The sequence below is a fragment of the Hibiscus syriacus genome, unplaced genomic scaffold (assembly GCF_006381635.1).
Source record: "Hibiscus syriacus cultivar Baekdansim isolate YM2019G1 unplaced genomic scaffold, ASM638163v2 tig00110577_pilon, whole genome shotgun sequence".
Taxonomy (NCBI): domain Eukaryota; kingdom Viridiplantae; phylum Streptophyta; class Magnoliopsida; order Malvales; family Malvaceae; genus Hibiscus; species Hibiscus syriacus.
This window is the reverse complement of record NW_024062788.1, coordinates 424,556-449,165: the sequence shown is the minus strand read 5'-3', so window position 1 is coordinate 449,165 and position 24,610 is coordinate 424,556. Positions and strand designations below refer to the sequence as shown.

General features: G+C 34.4%; 1 protein-coding gene across 1 annotated transcript; it reads right to left on the bottom strand.

The window, feature by feature from the left end:
* Nucleotides 1–10,697: 10,697 nt before the first annotated feature.
* Nucleotides 10,698–13,478, bottom strand: LOC120133162 (protein indeterminate-domain 12-like). Its single transcript, XM_039149810.1, has 3 exons — nucleotides 13,017–13,478; nucleotides 12,537–12,933; nucleotides 10,698–11,506 (listed from the first exon to the last, which is right to left on the bottom strand). The coding sequence occupies exons 1-3, from the start codon at nucleotides 13,123–13,125 to the stop codon at nucleotides 10,786–10,788; spliced, it is 1,227 nt and encodes a 408-aa protein (XP_039005741.1). The 5' UTR covers nucleotides 13,126–13,478; the 3' UTR covers nucleotides 10,698–10,785.
* Between the last annotated feature and the right edge of the window lie 11,132 nt (nucleotides 13,479–24,610).

Below are 24,610 nucleotides of genomic sequence, written 5' to 3'. Positions count from 1 at the left end.
TTGAGAAAATGCCTCCGGTGAAAAATAATCAATGGATCCAAACAACCCAATAACTAGATCTGTGAATTCATCCACTAAACTCAATCCAAAATCTATGGTCTTCAACATTGAATATTTATCTCTCTCTCTCAATGACAAGCAATTTTTTTATTCTATATCCCTATGAATCACCGTTAACCCCATGTGGCCCACGCGATTTGTAGCACCACTACCATCGTGTCGACCTTTGAGTACCTCATTTATGTGACAACCCAATCGAAGAACTCACAGCATGAGCAGGACTTTAGTACTAAGTTAACGTCGGTTTGATCTTCGTAAACGTCGTGGAGATCGATCACGTTCAAATGCGACAAAATTTTCTCAACAATCTTTCACATCATGGGGATTTCATTGTTCAACAACGCATTAGAGATGGATCATTGGTATTGTGTCGTAAATAATGTCACTATTGAAGAACCTTTAGTTTTTTGGACTCGAGGCGGTGGCGCCACCATGGTGGTGAATCTTTTTCAGAGTTTTAATGGTGAATTCTCTACATTTTTCACGATATTCATTACTTCTTTTTTATACATTTTCTTACAACTGAGAACTCACCTAATTTGACTTCAAATAATTACATCTAATACTTAGAAACAATAATGGTATTGCAAAGGAGCTAAGATGTTTGAAGAAGAAACGAGGAACAGATAAATAATATTGGGGGTTGGGGAGAAAAAATATTTAAAAATGGGTAAATTGAAATGTTGTCTCTAAACTAATTTGAATTTACAAAAAGATGCATAATCAATGTTTTATCTAAAGTTTAGGGGTTAAAATAAAAATTAAAGCATTTTACTAATGAGTCACGTTATCAAACTAAAGGCATTCAACGTCCAAGTGGCCAAAACTTAATAAAATGATAACGTAAGTGACCATAATTTAATAAAACGATAACGTAAGTGACTAAAACTTATGTTTTTTTTTCAAAAAAAAATGGAGAGCAAACGTGTACAAATATGAAAGGAAAGTGATCAAAACTTAATCAATGTATTATCTACGTGGAAATGATGTAATTTTAATTTTTATTTATTTATCATGCCACGTCAGTAAACCATTATATAATTTTAATTTTATATGTTTATCATGCCACGTCAGTAAACCATTAAAGGTTTAACGGCTATTAACCTTCAGTGAACACACCTTAATTAAAATGAAACGAAAGTGGCCAAATCTTATGTTTTTTTAAATTCAGTGGGACAAAATTTATAAAAACTCAAACGAAAGTGACCAATTTATGTAGTTTACATTTCTTTTATTTATTATTTTCCGATCTTCCCTTGATTAATAGCATTACGTTACTAGCTCCAATTGCAAATATGGTAGCTTGAAAGCTTCAATTTTTTTTTGGAATTATATGACGTTAATATTTGAATCGGCCTACCTTAACACTTATCTCTTTAATTTTATCAACAAATTGATGATATCTTTAATTAACATTTTCATAGTTGACAATGGCATAATTTCTATTTGCATGCATTTCTATTGTTACTTTGCCATCCGCCAATACTACGTTAGCCGATCTAGTGGTCCATTTGCTAGTATATAAAACCATAGATTAATAACTTTTAATTTTATGTATTTAAAAGAAATTAAAAGGAAATACAAAAATATCACATGTCATATTTCTATATGATAAAGATTTTTCAATTAGGGTGTGCACCCTATTTTGAAATATTTTCTTCATTTTCAGGCATAGAAGTTTTCAATCTAATTAAAATAATAATGTTTTTTAAAAAAATTAATCACTAGCATCCGATCTATTGATCGACTAATCCAGATCGAATTTTGCAGAGGTTCATTATGGGACAATCCTCCCAACCTAGTTTACTCCATATGTAAACGTTAAGATTTGAACATCTGACCTTATTTAAGGAATCTAATATATCTTATCCCATTAGATTAACTGATTATATATATATAAAAAATGTTCTTATATATATTCAATAGGTTAATTGATTAACATTTTTATTGAAATGTTCAATAAAAAGAATCAAAAGGTAAAAAAATGTTACATTTTCTAGTTATAAGTACAAAAAATTCTCACACCAACTTGCTCAGTAGACGAATATATACGGAAACAGCAATTCGTGGCGTTTTCTCTGCGTCATTTGTCGTAGCGGTTGAACACAAGGTTGAAACCGAAAATAATTTTTATGTATCATGCGTAGGGCTTAATTATCGCAGATTTAATCATTCATTTTTGTTTCACAAGTAGGGTTGTTTAGAAATACTCGCGGCAAAGAAAGCTTATTATGGTACGAAAATTGAGATCTTAGATTCAGTTCTAAGCAAATGGCGATCCAGCTGACAAACGTCCAAATGTGAACAGTGTGAAGTAACCAAAAAGAAGCAATCGAAAAGAGTGTATAAGTGTCAGCTGAATGTTGACGAGGTCTCCTTTTTTGCAAAAGAAAAGCCCAATAAAAGCGCAGCTGTTTCGGTCACTGAGTGAATGAGGCCCTTGACTCAGTCAGCGCTCAGTGCGCCAACAGCTAACCGCGAACTTAAGGGTTGAAAGACTTGTTTTGTTTCTTAGCAGAGTCTTATTACTGGTATTTTTTTCTTCGATTTTGCTAATTATGCAATGGCATTTGCTTCAATTTACTGTTTTGTTTTCATTATCGGATGCGTTGAGGATTGGAAACGGGAAACTTGTTTACAAATGGAATTTCTCTAATGGCGGCATTGAGTTTTTATAGGTTTTCTCTTCAGTCTTTTGCTTCTCCCTTTTTACAATTACTAAGTGAGTTTTTGTGACAGAACTCTGGAATTGTTTTCATTAGCTTCGTCTTCTTTTCTTATTTCTTCCGAATAAACAAAATGTGCATTCTTAACTTTAAAATTACGCTAGTTTGAACCGGATAAAACAGATGGATTAAACTGCTGAAGAGGGTTAAACTGAAAATGCTCTTTAAAATTAATAATTGTTTGAACTGAAAATTTTCACATGCTGTTATCTCAGCATTTTGATAAGGTTCCAATTATACAATGCTGGGAACGAAGAGAGGGTTAAACTGGAAACTCTAGGGGAAGGAAACAGGGTGATATATGTGTGTGTGTGTGTATATATATATATATATATATATATACATATACTTACATACGTAACATCTTTTCTGTTTTCACCAATTTTCCTGGTTCTTTTGGTGCTCTTTCAACCTTTCTAGAATGGCTGTTCTCTTTTTTTTTAATCTTGGAATCATAAATTTCATCAAATCAGTCATATCGGTAAATTGCATTCTAAGTCTTGTAAACTCATATTACCCGCCAATGCACTATTAGTGTAGATATATGATATCAATTTCATATTTTCCTTTTTGGATTATTTTGAAAGTTATTGTCAAGATGGATTTATTGACCACAGGAGAATTTATTTATTTATTTATTTTTGATGGGCAGATAAAGCAGCTTTAATCTTGGCGACTGCTTTATCTATGACACTGGAAATATTTATTGGTTTTGGATGCAAAATTCAGGTTTCTCGCATCCATGATCTTATATCCTCTAAGTTAGCTTCATATCTCTGTATGATTGACAAATGATCTTATTGCTTACGTTCAACTAACAGGATATTTGACCAGAAACAACCCTTTTATTTATTTTGAATGGGAAGAGATGGGTTTATCTAGCCAATACCTTTGGGAGCAGCTTTAATCTTGGCAACTGCTTTGTCTGCGTCACTTGAAATATTTATTGGTTTTGAATGCAAAATGCCATTTTCTCACATCCATGATCTTTTGTGGTATAAGTTAGCTTCACATCTCTGTATGATTGACAAATGATCTTATTCATTATGTTCAATTCACAGGATATTTGATCAGAAACAACCCTTCTTCTTATGTCTGATCATTGCAAGCCACAAAAATAATGATTATTGGTTTTGACCAGACTCAATTCATTTTTACTTAAGCATAACCATGGGCTGAAAAAGTGGAAGAAGATCGATAACATATGCGTGCAAGGCATAAGTTGATGTGACTATTTCAATTCCTTTCCGCTCAACCATCTACAGGATGACAAAAAGGAATCTTGGCCATGTGCTGGTGTTTCAAAGTTCATTGTCTTACTCGTAATTTCTAAGTTTGCTTGTAAAGAAAAACAACAAATTGGTAAATCCTAGCCGAGTTGGTTCATGGTCCTTTCTGTTTTCACTCTACTTGCACATGATTGTAAATAAGAAAACATGTTTGCGGTCTTCAACCTATCTTGTCTTCCTTCCCTTATCCTTGCATTTATTCTGAGTAATAACAAGTGAAGCATATACTGTGAGGACATCTAGAAGACAGTGATAAACTGGAGGATTTCGAAGGTGAGTTTAGGCTTTTCAAAAGACCTGGGGAACTTGGGGTCTTTTTTTTCACGCCAATATGTTCTTGTTGGAGTTTTGAGGTCACCACTACTAGAAGATTAATTCATTTTATTTATGTACCAGCTGAATGTGAAAAACCTAGACCTGCCTGCTGCATCACATGCTCGGGTATCAGTCTTACCGTTAAAAACCATGATAGATGCCGCATTAGGCTGTATTGGTTAATGCGTTAAACAACATTTTTCTTATATTTTACAGCTTATTCTGTATTTTTCTTGATTGAAACATACTGCATTCTCTACATGTTCAGTTGTTACTTTCCTTTTCATTTTCCAGAGTCCGTCAACAACTGGTTGAGTATTCTAGTTTTGAAACAAGGATAATACAAAGTATATCTCAGGTGTTATACTGCTATACGAAGACAGGAGAGGAATATACTAGAGCTGCGTGTAACAATGGTCAATTCCTGATAAGCATGCTTTCACCAAAGCAAGAAACGGTAAACGTGCTGAGAAATCTATCATGTATTTTATTTGGTCATGTTATCTTTAGATTTTCTTTCAATTGATACGAAATGAAAGCCACTGATATTGTTCTGCAGCCATTCTTTTTGAATTAAATGTCATCACTTATATATCAGATTGTGTAAACCATAGTTTGGATCAGGTTAGTCAGAAAAAAAAATAAAAGGAAAGAAACAACATCATAGCCTTCTTTTGCATGAATTAGATCCTTGTTCTTTCCAATTGCTGCTACAGCTAGCTTGTTTAGTACATGATCATGTTAATGGTTCTAACCAAAATTAACCAGCTTTGTCTGCCTCAACAAATTGTTTGTTCTATGCTGACTAACAAGCAAAACTTTAATGGCTGATATTTTCAGTTAGAAGATGATCCAGTAGCTAAAATTTAGTGGATACTTGAACCAGGTATCTTCCAGGATGCGTTTTTTTGCCATGGTGGTGAGTTGAAATCTCCTAAACATTATTAGACTTAATATGTGCCTGGGATTTTCATTAATGCTGTTTTAAATTTTGTTGAACTTGAAAACTGGTTTTTTTTCCTGAGCTATTCTTCCTAAGGTTTTATTTGTATTTTAAACTTGGAAGTTATGTTGAATCTTAGTGTTACCTTCTGAATTCATGTTTATCGAAGTGAGGCTTCTGTCCTGTTCTAGCACTTGTGGAAAGCTACATATGAGAAGGTTAGATTCTGCTTGATAAATGGGTTAGGGTTACCTATTGCTTTGTTTCATTCTTCTACCTTGTTGGTTCTCTTTGTTCTTCTTACTTGTCTATTAAGGAGTATTGATCCATTTGTGTTCTATCAATTTCCACAAAACTTCCTTGTAACCTTGGAGGCTCTAACACTGCACTTGCTTTGACCAGTGGGTGCAGAACTCCTTACATGAAAAATTGATGTGATGGATAACCAGAACAACAACTAAGATTGGTACATGTTAAGGGTTATTTTATTTTGGGGGTGGGGGTGGGGGTGGTCTGAATTGTTTTTTGCATCACTTTGTTATTCATATTCATGGTTTCAGGAACACCCCATTCCAGATCTTCTATGGTGTAATTTCTAACCAATTTGCTGCCGTGGATGCCATTATAAATGGGAAAGAATCATTTGCCTGCCTGGTCATGCTTTAAGTTTAACCTTGAATAATATGCCAAATTATGGTTTCTGTGATTTGAGATATCATCTTCAGTGATTTATTTCCTTTCTTTTTTAAAAATAATTTGAAAAACCATTTTTCTGAAATTAAGGTCTACCAAAAGTTTCATTTAATTCCAGTTTTTTCTGTGGGTGGGGCAAGTGGGGTGGATGGGTTGGGTGCGAGGGTGGCCTGAGCTGATCGGGGGAATAAATGCAATCATCCGGAACTGAATGTTGGTTAAGAGAGGGTTTCTCACAAAAAAAAAAAAATCAAGTCATTCCATCGGGTTTGCTAAGACGGCATTATCGGAGTTGCATAAAGGATTAAAAATTTATTTTCAAGGTTGAAACAACATAGAAGCTTGCTAGGTTCATTGTTTTCATTCTTCCAGCAGGTATAATTGCTTTTTCCTAGCTTCTTCATTTATGAGGGAAGTGTTGAAAACCCTGTACACTATATGATTCTGGTAGACAAGAAGGTGATCATCATCTGATTCTAACCGTACTGCTCTAGATAGATTATTTCAAATGATGTTACACTTGGACCATTGTGCCTAATCATGTTATGTTTATATCCATGCATAGTCACATAATTTTGACTCCATTAAGTACTATTTGAGCCATGTCTTTCCCTTCCTTCAGCCTTGCAGAACAAATTCATTTTATTTTGTACTTTAAAGCCCCACACTACCAAAAAAAAAAAAAAAAAAAAGAAGAAAAAAAGAGAGGAAAAACATAAAAAACAAAACAAAAGAACAATAAGACAAAAAGAGGAGCCCTTATCTCTCCTTATGGCTGCACTTCTTTACATTTTGTTCTTTATTCTTTTCCATCATTGTTTCCTCAGCAGGTATGTATGCTCATTTCTCTAGCATGTTCTACAATGGTTAAGCTTCCACAAGGGCACAGATCAACATCATGCAGGTTGACTGTAAAATTCTTCGAGGCTACTTCAATGATATTTTATTGCATAATTTTGAAGCTGTTTGAATCTTATCCTGAGAAATTGATGATCCAAAAAAAGTAAATTTTGCTGAAACTCGATGCATCTACCCACAATATAGATTAAATTTATTAATTTTGCATTCTTAGTGTAACACTTTTATATTGCAGGCATTCAGAAATTTTATTGGCTAAATACTTTGGAGGTTTTAAAACTGTGAGTTGGGCAAGACATCTCGTGACACATTCTTCTTTAGAGAATTGGTCCCATGGTGATATGGAGATTGTAGATTGATGCATACTTCATCACAGAACTTTTCTGTCCCAATCAGTACTTTCACATGCGAGTCATCAACAATTTTATAGAATATAAATAATTACAAGCCTTGAATACTGCAGCATATCTTAATTATGCTTAGATGTTGTATGATTTAGATTACAGAGCTCTTATGTTTCCCTATCTGAATGTTCATTAAGATTTTATAGCTTGCATAAACAACATTTTTGGGGGGAAATCTGTCCTGCATAAACTAGATGAAAATGATATGCACACTAAGGGGGTCTGTTAATTGACTTGAGATAAATATATGCTTAATTGATCCCTGAAATGAATTGAGGAAAAGAAAGTAAAAGGAGAGCATTCTTCCTATAAGTTAATCACCCCACACACAAGGAAACCGACCTGTCTTATTTTATGTTTGAAATGAGCACTGAGATTGCCATGATGCTGGGGACTTTCCTTTACGAGTTCATATTACTAATTTGTGTCTTTGGTTTAGATGCCTCTCATAACAGTCTTTTGCTAAGCTTCTATTAGCTAAACTCTAAAAGTTTCTACGGAAGAAAACAAAAAAAATCTTAATAAAAATAGGCTTTTACAGTTAATGCCTTAAGCAGTAGGGTAAAATGATGCTTTTTTTAATATAATATATATTTAGGATAAAGAAGCCATGCAAGTATCAGCTTCATTTGTTCATTTGTAGTGCAAATGTTAATATTGAGGGAAGAGGGGATTTTACAGCAGATGGTAAAAGAAAAGGAGAAGAAAAGAAAAGAAAAGAAAAGAAAAGCACAAAAAAGAGGGCTGGTAATTATTAGGACTGGAAGGGCAAAAGTAAGGTTTGTTAGAGATGAGATTCCCTTATGGAAGGTGACATATGCAAGTGGTATTGAGAGAGGAAAAGGGGAGAATAGAAGAGAAGCTTTTGGTTTGTCTGATTGTGTACCAGAGGGGGAGATTTTAAATTAAAAAAAGATGTAGTCTTTTTTAGTAGGCAAATGGGATGTATACAGTATATTGTACCTTAAGCCTGCAACTCTCACATATACTTTCTGAAAGCTTGGGGGATATACCCACAAGCACTGCACTTCTACTTTCATTAATCCCAAGGCTCCCTTCTCTTGGTCTTTCTTTCTCTTTTAGGTTGAATATCATGACATGGATTATCATAATCTTTTTTCTTTTAATAGCTGTTTAAAGAGTAATATGGTATTGTATTCCATTGATTCCCGAAAAATTGCCTCATAATCCATTTGTTACCTAGCAATAATTTAATTCAATTAGGCATTTGTAGTAGTTCAATTTGAGTTTCATTTGCCACTTGATCAGGCTTAACACTTGGTAAAAAAAGTTAGTCCAAATTAAAGTGACATAATACGGTTAAAGTTAATTGGGGTTCAGTTATAATATAAAAATATACGTAGATACCTAAATCACTAATTTCTAATTGATAATGGGCTGATTTGAGATTAAGATTAATGTGCAAATTTATTTGCTAGGGTTATTATCTTTAAATTATGATATACCATCTATTGACATATGAGTGATGAAAAATACAAATTTGAGATTTTAACATAATGATTCAAAGTTTTTAGTTTATCGATGGATTCAGATATATTTTCACATTTAATTGATCGTTCTTAGCGATTTGACATGATATATCTTACCTCATTAGGTTTTATATTAAACTATTATAATTCTATCATAAACTCAATTATTTGTTCTCAAGTTACGGTAGAACATATGAATATTCCAATTGAGCTTGTTGCACAAGTGTTGTGTACATTTGTTGAAGCGAAACAAATGGATTGGATTCGGTATGTCATTCAGTCAAAGCAAGTTATATGAAGCAGCCAAAAGCTGTAGAAATGGGGACGTGCACAGAAATTGATAAAGGGTCATCAAGGAAAAACAAAAAGAAGTGATCGACCGAATTGTTGATTCAAACTTTCAAAGTTATAGGCAGCATCTTTGTCATAACCGTTGACATTTGTTTCTTGTTTTGGATTAGTACCACACCTATATAAGAGCCGGACCACCAACACACCAAGAGCAGCAATCAACTTCGTAAACCTTTTTTTCACTCGTCACGCTTACAAAAGGTTTTCACGGCAGGCGCTCCTCTTTACAACAAAAAGGCTACATCACTTGCTTCGTTTACTACATTACATAATGGGGGGGGGGGGAAGAATTTCTTGGAAACTGGTTTCACGTCCATCTTTAAACGGTATTCGATGCGCGAGGGCCAGCTGAGGAGGTAAAGGGGGTAATGTGAATTTGTGAAGAAAACTACTACTACTAATATATATGTGTATGTTTGTACAAATAATGGTGGGGTATGATTTTACGGAATCGAATCTGATTGACAGGGATTAGTTAAATTTGAACTATTGTGCAATTCAAGTATTCTAATGTTTAACTTGGACGTAAACGATGTTCAAATTGGATTCCATCTTTTGACTTGGGTTAGTCAAGACATTCGGGTAATTATATATTATTTATACAGGCAAGCAGTTGGATTTTAGACTTTATTTTTCCCATCTTTGCCATTGTATCTACCTTTTGTAACACTCTAGAAGAAGAGAGACAAAACTTGCATTATTAATTCATTTAGTTATTCGTGCTCTACAACAATAATTGGGGTAAATTACATATTTAGTTATTTAATTATCATTTTGATTTTAGTTTTATTTTGGTCATTTATTGTTAAAATATTAATAAAATTATTGACATAGTATTTTTCAATAATGATTTGATATTATCTTATTATGACATATCAATATTATTGTTAATATTTTAACAACGAATAACCAAAATAAAATCAAAACATAATATTATAATTTAAAAAAATGATCAAAATACAATTAAAATAATGGTTGAAGTGACTAAATATAAAATTTAGTCTAATAATTAATAGATGGGGACATTTAGAATTGGTGCTATTTTATGCCCATGCCATGAATTTCAACAGTTTGGTGTTATTTAGTGAACATCCGTTTTGGGTATGAGAAATTATCCTTACGAGTATTGTATTGAACCGTTGGTATTAGTAAGAAAGACAAATATGGTCTCGCTCTAGACTCTACCTACTGCCCCTCTGTATGTGCTCCCACTGGCTTAATTATCTCAGCTCTATTCTGTTTGTACGTATTTATTTCTACCGATCGAGAATAGATAATTTTTGTTGTGTAATAAATGAAGGGTAGAGTGGTAATTGTAGTGCATGAATGACAAGTATGACAATTTGCATGAAACGTGTAGGGTAGGGTCGGAGAGAGAATAGTGGCATTATCATTCACATGCATGAAAGAGCAAGACTGCAGAATATTCTTTGCCTTTGCTCCTTTTTTAACTTCTGTTTCTATCCAAATTCCATTATTAAATATATAGAAAGTAGAGTCGATCTTATCTTCCATGTTCTTGCTTTCATACTTAGCAACAAACAAATTGAAATCTAACCGTAGGGCTCGCCATTAAATATTACACCAGATAATTAGGGCATTGTTTTCATTCTGAAAGGGATATCACAAAATTATTATTTTCCCCCTTTTTTTATTTCAACAATCACCCCAGGCTTCCGAGGCTGGGGCGTAGGGCTCGGTGAATCCAAAACCTTGGGGCTTCAACAGCGGGTGGCCTGTCTCAAAGTGCTGCAACTCCACTCCGACAGTGCACGTTAACACATCTCTCGCGTTTATGCTATAGTTAACATTCCCATTACCATTGCCACCACTATGATGTTGCTGGTGATGGTCTCTAGTCAAACCAAGAAAGTCCCTGGTGAAACAGTCGCTGGTCTTTTGCCACGTGGACAGGTCTGCCGTCGTGAAACCTGAGAAATCCGGGGATACATGACTCGCCATGCCGTAATGATAATTGTTGTTGTTATTTATCTGCGTGGCGGTGCATGCACCAACGGTGGTCGCCTTTTGAAGGAGTGCAGTGGCTGACATGGCAGCATTGAAGGGTGGATTGTTGCTAACGCGGCGGGTTTGGAAGGGAGAGGTGACCAGGACCTTTGGAGGAGGCGGTTCTTGGAAGTATGGCGCGAAATGTTGAGACTCAGGCTTGACTTGAAGTGGGCTATTAGGGTTAGGGTTAGAGGTTTGAGTAGGGTCCCATGGGTTAAGAGAAATAGGGTTTTGGAAAGGGAAACCCAAAGATGAATAGGGGGCTGGATTCGTGCCGGCCGCGGCGGCAAGTTGGTTGGCGGAGAGTCTTGCACTTTCTTCAGCCAATGCATCACAAAACGCTCTGTGAGTTAAGAAGCTATCCTTCCTGTAGGAGGTTTCACAAAGTCATCATAATTAATAATCGCATTAACAAGCAATGAATTTAAGGAAATGAATCAAACAGTTGTGAAAGTGATTGTGGGATTTTGACACAAGACAGAATGCATGTTCTTGTTTCTGCAACAAAAAAGCAAAATATCGAAAAGGTTCAATCCTACGATCGTGCATGCGCATTGGATAGACTTATGTCATAAAGTTTTACAGAAAAAAATAAAGGAGAAAACTACCTTTTAAGAGAGAAGAAATATGCATGGGCATTAAATTGATGTGTATATGCATGCAGAGGTGGGTTAAAATTTCAAGAATATGATAAAAATCATGATGGAAAGTGTTGGTATTTGAAGCTAGAGCTCTTCCATGCATTTGTAAACAAAGATGTGCAGTTGAAACGTAAATCTAATTGATGGAGCGCATGGGAAAAAAAAAGGCAAAATCAACAGCAGATATTGTTGCAGATTTATCAGTTCTACATCATGATGAGAAAATTCAGAGTTTCAGTATTTTCTGCAAGTAAATAATGGCATACTACATGAAAATTTTGTCACGGATTTCTGAAACTATGAAATCCCAAAAGCAACAATTAAGCTTCCTTTTGCTTTTTTCCTTTGGATATTCATCATTATTTTTGAGACTACAGTCCACCCTATTAAAAGGCATCAAAGGAGAAATTAAAACCACGTATATCGATAATGGAAAATAAGAGAAGAAAATCAAGGTTAATATATAATTTACTACAGCTGGTTAAGATTTCAGAGATTTTGCTTTCTGTTTCTCTAGCAAGGGTTACCCGGTAGGCAGTAACAGACACTTGTATATTAATGGTATCCACTTCGATGAAACGAAGCCTGGCACTGCATTTAATTAAGTTCCAGATATGTTCCATGCATAAGCTCACCAACTCTTGTGTAAGAGGAACAACTACTACAAGAAAACAAAAACCTCTGCCCCCATCCAAGCAAGGAAACAAAATCGGCCATAAACACACAAAAAAAGGGAACAAAGAGAGAAAGGAATACCTTGAGAAAAGGGTTCCACAATCACATCGATATTCTCTTGTTCCACAGGTCTTAGAATGAGCCTTCCAATCCGATTGAACAGCATAGATCTTTGAGCATTTCTCACACTTCCATTTCTTCTCACCGTGTTTTCTGCAAAAGTGTTTCTTGATGCCAGTAAGATCACCTAAAGCCCTCGATGGATGGTGGTGGACGCACGTTGGCTCAGGACAAACATAGGCTTTCTTTTTTACATCTTTGATGTTCCTTTGCTTCAGCTTCCATGGAAGGTTATGGCCTCTTCTGTGAAGCTGGAGGTTCTGATCTCTCTGGAAACCTTTGTTACAGATCTCACATATGAATCTGTTGGTAGCCAATAGCGTATTTGGAGATAAAGCAATCACTTCAGAATCTGGGTCTGTAAATTATTAGCTTCAAACAATTAAAAGACAAATTCTAAAAGAAATTTCGAAAGAGATCATAAAAGAACAAAAGTCTTACCAGGGTTCCCAGGTAGGCCTCTCTTCTTCTTAATTTTTTGAGGAGAAACGGTTGAAACAATAGGATTTAAGCCAGCTTGAGCTCTTGTGGACATAGTTGGAGGAGACATGAAGAAAACTCCAAGAAAGAAAAACACGAAGGCAATCCCAGAAGACTAGTGTGATGCTCCTCTCTTTGTTTTATCTGATATATGTTGTTTCAAAGAGTGACCACTTTACACCTTTAAAAGAAACAACCAAGACAGACCAGAGAACAGCAAAGGGTTGGTCATATAATATAGAATAGAATCCCCTAGCTCTGGACACAAACTAAACACGTACAGCTTTGTTAATGAACAGGTGGCAGTGACATGTACATACAGAAAGACATCATTCATTGGGGGGGGGGGCAAAAGCAAAATCTCGTGAAGGTGATGATGGGTTATTCTCCAAGTCGCTGTCTAGCCATGGATTGCTCTGAACAACCTGCCAACGCAATCCAGATTACATATATATATATATATATATATATATATATATATATATATATATATATATATATATATCTATTTCTTAGTAAACCAACCAGAGCTGAGAATTGCTCTCCCCATGCAATCAAAACATGAGGAAATACAAACAATAAAATGGGATTCTGTTCTCTCTAAACATCTACCACTCAATAGCCCTCTCCTTGCTATCCATTTATATGTATATAAAGATTCACAGATATATAGATTGAGAGAGAGAGTTTCAGTAGCAGGGTAGAGGGCAGAAGGTGATGATTAAAGTGGAAGACTAAGGAGAGATTAGAGAAGGGTTGGTAAAACTAGATAAAATCAATTTCCAGGGAAGAAAATGTAATCCAAAGAGAAATAAAAAAAGGTTTAGAATTCTACCAAAGGGAAGAGAGAAGAGGCAGCTCAAAACAAGGACTAGAAGAACCTCTCACCCCACTTGATTTCAGAGTCTTTTTGGCAATAAAATTATGTCCATTATTATTTTAATACTAATACTTTTGTCTTGTGAACTCAGACGTTGGCACTTTCTATCTTTTCCTTTACTCCTGTTATAAAACACCCAAACCCTAAAAGGAATGTGTCGTAACCATCTTTCGGTTGGGCCTCGGAATTGGGCTTCGACTTGAAAAATGTGGATTGGAGTCGCCACCGATCATTTATTTAAAAATAAATGTGTTGATCGGATACCCTATTTCTTACATGATCTGCGTCTTACCAGAAATATGTCGGGCTCGGGAGTCGGTTACGGTCAAGGAAGAATTAGCACATTTGAACCGCCCTTTCGGTACTACGTAATTTCCAGTTGTCTTAATTAAGAAAAATGACAAGTTAAATTAAAAGGTAAAGTTTCGACCCCAATTACTTACCCTTGATTAATTTGAAAATATCCTTAAAAAATCGAGAAATATGTTAGATAAACAAGGTAAAGAAAACAAATAAGATAAAAGGGAAAAATAAAATAAATAAAATAAATAAATAAGATAAAGGAAAAAAATAGTAAAGTAATAATTATATATAGTAATATTTGAAAAAGGAAAATATATATATATACATCAAAGTATTAATAAAATAAATAAGCTATATATATATACACCAAATATTTAAAAATAGAAAAGCTACCCTCTCACTTCACCGAAAGTGAGGGGCTTTAGTCAGAAATAAGACAAAAAAATGGGTCCTCTAGGTTAGTAATATATAATATAATGTTTAATAATAATAATGATAAAGACATAAGGTTTTTAAAAAAATAATATAATAATAATAAATAAATAAACGAAAATAATATATATATATATATATATATATATATATATATAAAGTTATAAGATATATTACGTAAATAAAAAAATAACCAAATAAAAATAATTAATAATATATATATATTAATAATAGGTATATAAATAAACTATTAAAAGTATATAAAAAAATATATAACTAGATAAAGATAATTACAATATATATAGTAATAATAGACTTATAAGTAGAATATTAAAGAAATATATATATATATATATAATAATAAAATATAGTAAAAGAATGAGAATAATATAAAAAATATATATATACATATAATAATAATAACATGAATAATAAAAATGAATGAATAAAATATCCATATAATAAATAAAGGGACTAATATAGATTTTTAAAAAGCTCTTCCCCTCCTTTAACCGAAAATCAAACCGGTTTTTCAAAATAAGCCTCGGGGTAGTTCTAGGTTCGAAACTTCGAAACCCTACCCATTTTGGTCATCGGCGCAACCCACGTTTTGGGTTATTCGAACCAAATCTCAAGAAAAATAACGTGCACATGCAAAAGAAAGAAAAAAAAGAAAATGCTACCTTTTATTTCCTTTTCGAATCCTTTACAATAGTTTTGCTTTTGTATATTCCCTTGCTTTCCTCTATGTTTTGTGTGTAAATCATGTCCTACAATGGTGAGTTACAATGGCTATTTATAGTGTGGATCCTATCTTTAGGAATTTAAATAATAGTAGAACTCTATCCTATTTTTAGGAGTTTGAATCCTAGCAAAATTTTATCCTATTTTTAGGAGTTTGAATCCTAAAATTCTATCATATTTTTAGGAGTTTGAATCCTAGTATGACGAAAAATGTGTGTTGACAACTGCCCCTCTTTGCCCATAGTCGTGTAACGGGGATAGGGCAAAGATTAAAAGACACACTTTTCGTTCAGTGGAGTTGAAAATTAACTCTGATGTTTCAATAACTCCCTGTCGAATTGAGTTACGGATGACTCCTCCATCGTGAAGTCGAGTTCATCTTGAAATGATATGAAATTAAAGCCGTAGTTCGGAATTTGAATCAGCACGTGGCTTCCCGTTACCCTTCAGCCTTCTTCTCGGTTTAAAGACCTTGGATCGGAATCGAACTCAAAAATCTTCATTGACAGATAGCTTTTTCTTGACTTAAGCTATGCTGCTTGAAAATGGTTGCTTGTCACTAAGGCACGGCTAACCCAGGTCCTCTTCTCGACTTGAAAACCTCGACTGCAACCGGAAAGTAGTGCGATTGATGTGTCATCGAGCTGAATGGAGTCGAACTCGATAATTTTGATGGCAGATAATCCTTCTTTGAGTTGGATATCCTTCATCGTGAAGTTGAAATCCAAGTAAGTAGCATTGTTCCAAGTCCAATATCCTCCGTCGTGAAGTTGAAATTGGCTCTGGAACTGGGAAATTATTTGTTGACAACCATCCGTCCCTTCGTTGTGAAGTTGAACTTGTGTTGTCTCGAGTCCAATATCCTTCGTTGTGAAGTTGAAATTGAATCTGAATGAAATTTTATTGACAAGCAGCGGTCCCTTCGTCGTGAAGTTGAACTTGCGTTGTCTGGAGTCCAATATCCTTCGTTGTGAAGTTGAAATTGGCTCTAAGATTGGGAAGTTGTTGTTGACAAGCAGCGGTCCCTTCGTCGTGAAGTTGAACTTGCATTGTCTGGAGTCCAATATCCTTCGTTGTGAAGTTGAAATTGGCTCTGAGATTGGGAAGTTGTTGTTGACAAGCAGCGGTCCCTTCGTCGTGAAGTTGAACTTGCGTTGTCTGAAGTCCAATATCCTTCGTTGTGAAGTTGAAATTGGCTCTGAAATTGAGAAGTTGTTGTTGACAAGCAGCGGTCCCTTCGTCGTGAAGTTGAACTTGCGTTGTCTGGAGTCCAATATCCTTCGTTGTGAAGTTGAAATTGGCTCTGAAATTGAGAAGTTGTTTGTTGACAACCAGTCGTCCCTTCGTTGTGAAGTTGAACTTGTGTTGTCTCGAGTGCCACGATATCCTCCGTCGTGGAGTTGAAATCGCGGATGGCCCCTTCGTTGTGAAGTTGAACCTTGACTTGAATATCCTTCGTCGTGAAGTTGAAATCCAAGTATTGTATGTTGCGGGTGGACACAATTCCCTTCACCGTGAAGTTGAAACAGTGGAGACCCCTTTATTGTGAAGTTTGGCTTCGAGCTAGATATCCTTCGTCGTGAAGTTGAAATCCACTCTCGAGCAAATTGTGTCGTTTTGAGTTCAATATCCTTCGCCGCGAAGTTGAAATTGACTCTAGCTAAAACCTGAAAAAGTTATGCATATATGTGATGCTATGGATGCAATGCTCTTAGGTGTGCCTAAAATGTATATGCAACATATGTTATCTTGGGGCTTTGGAGAGAAATCTCGATCTCCAGTTGCCTATCTGGAATCTTGATTCTTGAATCTTCAAATTTTGATCCCTGATCTTGAATTCTTCAAATGTTCAAATATGATATGCACATTCTATTTTTGATTTGAGAAATGCTTCTCGACCATCTCAAGTATGTGCCTGAGCTGAGTGTAACGGTTCAGATGATGCTTCAAAAGAAGTTATCTTGAAAGAGATAGAATTCGTTTCAAGGGAAACGATCTCAAAGATATCTGTTGTTTCATGAGAAACGGTCTCAAGGGAAACAAAATTATGTTTTAAGGGAAATAAATTTGAAGATTTTGTGTTTCAAGAGTAACTGTCTCAAGGGAGACAAAATTTGTTTTAGGGGAAATAAATTCAAAGATTTTGTTTCAAGGGAAACTGTCTCAAGATAGACGGAATTTGTTTCAAGAGAAACTGTCTCAAGAGAGACAAAACTTAGTTCCAAAAGAAACTGTCTCAAGGGGGACGAAATTTGTTTTAGAGAAAACATATTCAAATATTTTATTTCAAGGGAAACTGTCTCAAGAGAGACAAAATTTATTTCAAGGGAAACTGTCTCAAGAGAGACAAAATTTTGTTTCAAGGGAAACTATCTCAAGAGAGACAAAAATTTATTTCAAGGGAAATGTTTTCAATGTTTATATTTCAAGAGAAACTGTCTCAAGGGAGACAATTTGTTTCAAGGGAAACTGTTTCATGAGAGACAAAACTCTTCTAGTGAAAACGGTCTCAAGCGAGACAAATCTTGTTTTAAGAAAAACAATCATGAGTGAAATAAATCTTCTTTCGAGTAAAACAGTCCCAAGTGAGACAAAGTCTGTTTTAAAAAAGCAATCTCAAGTGAGATAATCATCTGCATTAAATGAGACTGTCTCAAGCGAGACAGAATTTATATTGGAAATGTCGAATCTGAAAATGAATGTCAATCTTTCTATCTGTCGAGTTGGTTGAAGTGTAGCTTCTTGCTGCTGAGCTAAGCAACCGATATCAATTTGTAAAGGTGCTTTTGAATCGAGTATCCTTCGTCTTGAAGTCGAAACTTGACTCTAAAAGCTGCAAAAATTGTGTATGTGGGAAAAAAATGACAAATATGATGTTCTAAAATGTATGCATAAGATGCATGTAACATGAATTGGTTATGTTTTATATCCTGAAAAAGGTCTGATAATTTGCATTAGGATGTTGAATCCCCAAAGATGCCCCAATATCCAAAAATACCCCAATATTTGATGTTGAATCTCCAAAGATGCCCCAAATGTTCCTCATTTCTTGCTTCAGCATTGATTCTGAGCATGAGTTTTGTGTCTAAGAGTCACATGTCATTTACCAAGATCCACTCTAGAGAGACTGTCTTGTTTGAAAAAAAAATGTTTTTTTTTCTCTTTTATTTTCAAAGTTCTGAAAATATCAATAAAGAGTTTCGAAAAATGTTTAATCCAAAGTTTTGAAAATATTGTCACTTTCATGGTTTTACAATTGAGATGAATCATAAAACTAGAGTTCATCGGATATCAAAGAATTAATTACAATGTTAATCCTTCAATAAATTATAGCTATTTGACATACGCCAAGATCAAAGCTATTTATGGGAAATGGTCAAGCAAAGAAAGGATAAAAAGTCTCAGGTTATTGTGTTTGGTCAAAGGTTTGGCATTTTTGTTCATTTGATGCTAAATGGTTTGACATTTGATGCTCAAAGGTTTGATGGGGTAGCTTGCATGCTCATCTACTAGAAGTGTTCTCCGACTCCTAGCTTTTATGGTCACACTTGGATTGTGTGATGCCTTATCGAGGAATTTGTGTGATAACCTCAGTTGCACAATTTTTATATTCGAGTCACCTTTTCAGGTTTTCAACTCGAACACTCCTTTGGTTTCAAGACGTTATTCAGGATTTACGTCTTGAACCCCCATTTGTTATTTTTCTCTATCATACATTAATTACATTGTTTTTTGCAAACAAAGATTAATCCTGATGGGCTGGATGAAATCTGAAGATAGTCTCTTCTGTTTAGAAATCCATGTATGATTAGAAAGGAATTTTAAGGCACATAATGTAGGCCAGGGTTCATGGTTATGAAAGAAAAGGATAAATAGGCCCAAACAAGTGTTTCAGGGTGTTGAACCAATGATCAATTCATTTTGATGCCTTCAATCTTGTCTTGCTCAAAATGTCTCTTTCTCTTGATGCTCTATGATCTTTGAGTGAAGTGATTCGGGAATGATTGTGCTTGATCAATCTCGTAGTTTGAAGCTTGATGTGCCATTTGTCTTTAGGGAATCTTTGCATGTGCTTTTTGTCCCTTTTTCTTTTTGTTATTTTTTTTGCTTCTTTTCTTTTTTCTTTTTGCCCTTTTTGTTCTGATTGAATCATCGCACTTGGCATTTGGTTCACCTTTCGGTATCTCATCTGAAACAATGTTTTCACTCATGTGAGCAGATTTTCTCCATCTTGCCCCCCAGTGTGGAGGGTGATCCTTGGTTAGGGTTGAATCAGAAGAAAAAAATACTATAGGCTCAAAAGGGGACGCAAGGGATATATATATTTTCTCCTGTTGTGAAGGGATAAAGAAAGAAAGCCGTTCATCATTTCATACATGTAAGTCTTCACAGAAGAGGTATCCCCGGGGGGATAGATTTTCAGGATTAATTCTATTCACATGAAAACAGTGCAATTAATGCATGATAGAATTATTTCGAATGAATTATTTTTTCTGCTCCTTGCTCCCAACATGTCTCAATGTTCAGGCTCCTGGCGAGATGCCCCAAACTGTATCTTGGAAGAATGCTCATGTTCAAATGAACAACTCAATGCCTTGGGTTTTATTGGTAAAAAAGGTTAATTTTGAGTCTAAAAAGACAGTTGTGTGATCTTATTGACTCAAAGAAAGGTGTGGGTGTATCAAAAAGATAAAGGTAATGTTCAAGAATTTCAAATGGAGATAATGTCAAAATTTGGTTTTTTTGATAATGACAATGAGTTATTTTGGGTAAAGAATCAAGGTGTTTTATTCTAGGGTTTGAGACAGGGTAAGAAAGGTCTAATCTTGTCATATGTCAAAAATCTATAATTCTTGAAGAATTAAAAGAATCCTCAATTCATTTAATATTCAAAGAACTAAAGATTAAAATTTGTTCAATTGCTCCACCTTAGAAAGTAACATGAATTCAATCGTTTAAAAGATGTGTTCAAACAAAATAATCCTCTAAGTGCAAATGGTATATGCCATGCCCCCTTCTTCGGCAAGCGCCTTACAGTTTTCAGAAGAATGTTTGGGAATCCTTATGTGGCAACAACTTCAACATCGTAGCCCTTAGGAGATGGGTACTCTTTTCTCAGATCATCCTGGCAGGCTTAGTCCTACAATCAGCTGATCCAGCTCCCCCTGTACTGATTTCTGTTTTTCTTTAATTGTTAAAATCTGGCTTCCATGTGGTGTAATGTGGTTAAGACCACTTCATCGAATCCTCCGTGATTTAATTTCATGTTTATGAAAATGCTTAAAAATGTAGATGAAGATGCAAAAATGCAAGAATGCAGGAATGCATGAAATGTTCGAGGCATTGATCCAAGAAATGTGACTGTTATTATGAATAATCCTTATTGGGGACAAAAATGTTTTATCTTTTAAGAGAAAAAAATATCCTGACAGCTTCTGACATGTTGACTAGTCTTCTGCTTTCGTCTTTCACCGGTTGAATAACCTGTCGAACCGCTCCGGCCTCTCTGGATGAACCGTGAAAATGTTGAGTTATTTTTTGTACTGGTCCAAGAAGTCTCGAATGATCGCATCTCGAGCATTTTCTTTTGTTGAGCCTGTTCCCAACGAATTCGTCATTGGAGCCCTTAATTGATAGGAACTATGTGAAGTTCATTAATCTGTTTCTTGAATTCGCCGGCAATGGTCTCCAATTTCAGCTATCATTTTACCATAGTTGTGTTCAAAGGGACTTCCGAGATACATAACCTTCATCTTGCCCCTGCAACCTCTGCCAGTCAGTTCTTCAAAGATAAGCTTTCATTGTGCTTGATGTAGACCCGGTTCATTTTGGGTCTTTTATAATGCAGCAGAGTGATATACTCTTCAATTGTGGGCACCACGTCTTCTGGATTGAATGTGACACATAGTCGCCTTGTAGACTATCCTCTGTATTTTCATCTCTTGTATTACAACACCTTTGTCCATGGATTCAGATTATTCGAGTTTTAACAAACACGTTTTAGTGGATCAATGACCTCTTTTGAATGATGCAAGTGATGAAAATAAAATAAAATAAAAGAAAGATGAAAAGAGTTAGTGAGGTGAAAAATAATAAAAAATGATCATAAAAATGAAAGTCCTACCCATCATGATATCTACCTCACATGCTTATTATTCCTACCCGAACATGATCTCTATACCGCAAGTTGATTTTGAACAAGTCCTAACCGCATAAATTTCTAGTTCGCATGCTTTGAACATAAAGTAAACTAGGAAATAATTCTGGCATCCTAGGGTTTGGAATGAGGTTTTGGGTGGGCTCTAACTCCTTGTAGTCTCCCGGTTTAGGTTCTAAAAAAGGTACCCGAGTTATCCTTGCCGGTGCCCCATTGGGCTTGCCAGTCCCTTAGTCCTAAACTCATCACAGGCTTGTGTGGACTAAGTTAAACTCGAGAGGACACATTCCCTTATGTCTATGCGGAGAATAAATTCACACGAAGACATAAGATATATGAATCCCGAAGGCTACTTGCTAGGCATATGCGGTGAATAAATTCACACGAATACGTCGCTTTCACCCCCACTTAAAACGGGTTCGGAGCTCGGGTTTAGAGCCTTAGATGAAAAAATACTTTAAGGGCTGAAATCATTGAGAAAACGGTTAGTACAACTATTTACTCGAAAAAATATAATCAAAAGTAAGCAATAAGGATCGAAATGTTACCTTAAAATTTAAACTTACCCTTTTCGTTAAAAAGACAACTGAAAATTACCTAAGCCTGACTCACTTGAGAGTCCCCAGCGGAGTCGCCAAGCTGTCGTAACCATCTTTCGGTTGGGCCCCGGAATTGGGCTTCGACTTGAAAAATGTGGATTGGAGTCGCCACCGATCATTTATTTAAAAATAAATGGGTTGATCGGATACCCTATTTCTTACCTGATCTGCGTCTTACCAGAAATATGTCGGGCTCGGGAGTCGGTTACGGTCAAAGAAGGATTAGCACCTTTGAACCGCCCTTTCGGTACTACGTAATTTCCAGTTGTCTTAATTAAGAAAAATGACAAGTTAAATTAAAAGGTAAAGTTTCGACCCCAATTACTTACCCTTGATTAATTTGAAAATATCCTTAAAAAATCGAGAAATATGTTAGATAAACAAGGTAAAGAAAACAAATAAGATAAAAGGGAAAAATAAAATAAATAAAATAAATAAATAAGATAAAGGAAAAAAAATAGTAAAGTAATAATTATATATAGTAATATTTGAAAAAGGAAAATATATATATATACATCAAAGTATTAATAAAATAAATAAGCTATATATATATACACCAAATATTTAAAAATAGAAAAGCTACCCTCTCACTTCACCGAAAGTGAGGGGCTTTAGTCAGAAATAAGACAAAAAATGGGTCCTCTAGGTTAGTAATATAATATAATGTTTAATAATAATAATGATAAAGACACAAGGTTTTTAAAAAAATATAATAATAATAAAAATAAACGAAAATATATATATATATATATATAAAGTTATAAGATATATTACGTAAATAAAAAAATAACCAAATAAAAATAATTAATAATATATATATATTAATAATAGGTATATAAATAAACTATTAAAAGTATATAAAAAAATATATGATTAGATAAAGATAATTACAATATATATAGTAATAATAGACTTATAAGTAGAATATTAAAGAAATATATATATATATATATATAATAATAATAAAATATAGTAAAAGAATGAGAATAATATAATATATATATATACATATAATAATAATAACATGAATAATAAAAATAAATGAATAAAATATCCATATAATAAATAAAGGGACTAATATAGATTTTTAAAAAGCTCTTCCCCTCCTTTAACCGAAAATCAAACCGGTTTTTCAAAATAAGCCTCGGGGTAGTTCTAGGTTCGAAACTTCGAAACCCTACCCATTTTAGTCATCGGCGCAACCCACGTTTTGGGTTATTCGAACCAAATCTCAAGAAAAATAACGTGCACATGCAAAAGAAAGAAAAAAAAGAAAATGCTACCTTTTATTTCCTTTTCGAATCCTTTACAATAGTTTTGCTTTTGTATATTCCCTTGCTTTCCTCTATGTTTTGTGTGTAAATCGTGTCCTACAATGGTGAGTTACAATGGCTATTTATAGTGTGTATCCTATCTTTAGGAATTTAAATAATAGTAGAACTCTATCCTATTTTTAGGAGTTTGAATCCTAGCAAAATTTTATCCTATTTTTAGGAGTTTGAATCCTAAAATTCTATCATATTTTTAGGAGTTTGAATCCTAATATGACGAAAAATGTGTGTTGACATAATGTTATATTAAAAGTAAGGCTTGTTTTGCTTACTGCTAGATGATCCATTAGAATAGTAATCAGAAACTTAAAAAAAAGCTTCGAGTGGGTGGTAAAGGGCTAAAGGCCAGCGGCTGATACCCGTAGTCTACGGTAGTCGGTGTACACATGTTCATTTTTACATCCAAATCTTCTTCAGTTACTTATTTATTTTATTGATTATATTTATTCTAAAATTTTATTTGTGTTTAATTATACAAAAATTTTATGATTTTTTTAATTACTTACATATTTTATTGATTGTGACCTTAAAAAAAATTATATTATTAATAAATGTGTGAGGGGGCGCTACTGATAAAGGCATGGCTACCGTGAGGTATATCCCTTTCCCTTGAGAGTTTCAACCTTTTTCAAGTACCCCACAGTTAACATGATTGACTCTTATCAGCGCCTAAACCAGACACTACATTATTTGATAATGTAAAAGCAAACTCATATTTTCCGATACATTATTTGATAAAGGTGGGATTTTTACGTGTACAACAAGTAATTATTTTTGGCTTATGTTACCAAACCTTTTAGAATATGTTCTTTTATATCATATAAATATTGAAGCTACACCTCTTCTTGCGTCATGTCCACATTGATACTCAAAAATTGTAAACTTTAATGAATATCTTTCACAATGTATGTGTTTGATATAAAGTGCTGAAGCAAACCCCACCAAGGGAAATTTGGAAGGCCTTTTTCCTCCTTTCTTTAAATAACTTTAGTTATTCCAATCCTAAATGTAAAGCAGGGGAAGATAGCATGAAATTGGCCATATATTCCATCACCTTTCATTTGTCCAAGTCAGGTGATCTTTTGGCTCGACTAGTTTGCTTCCCAACA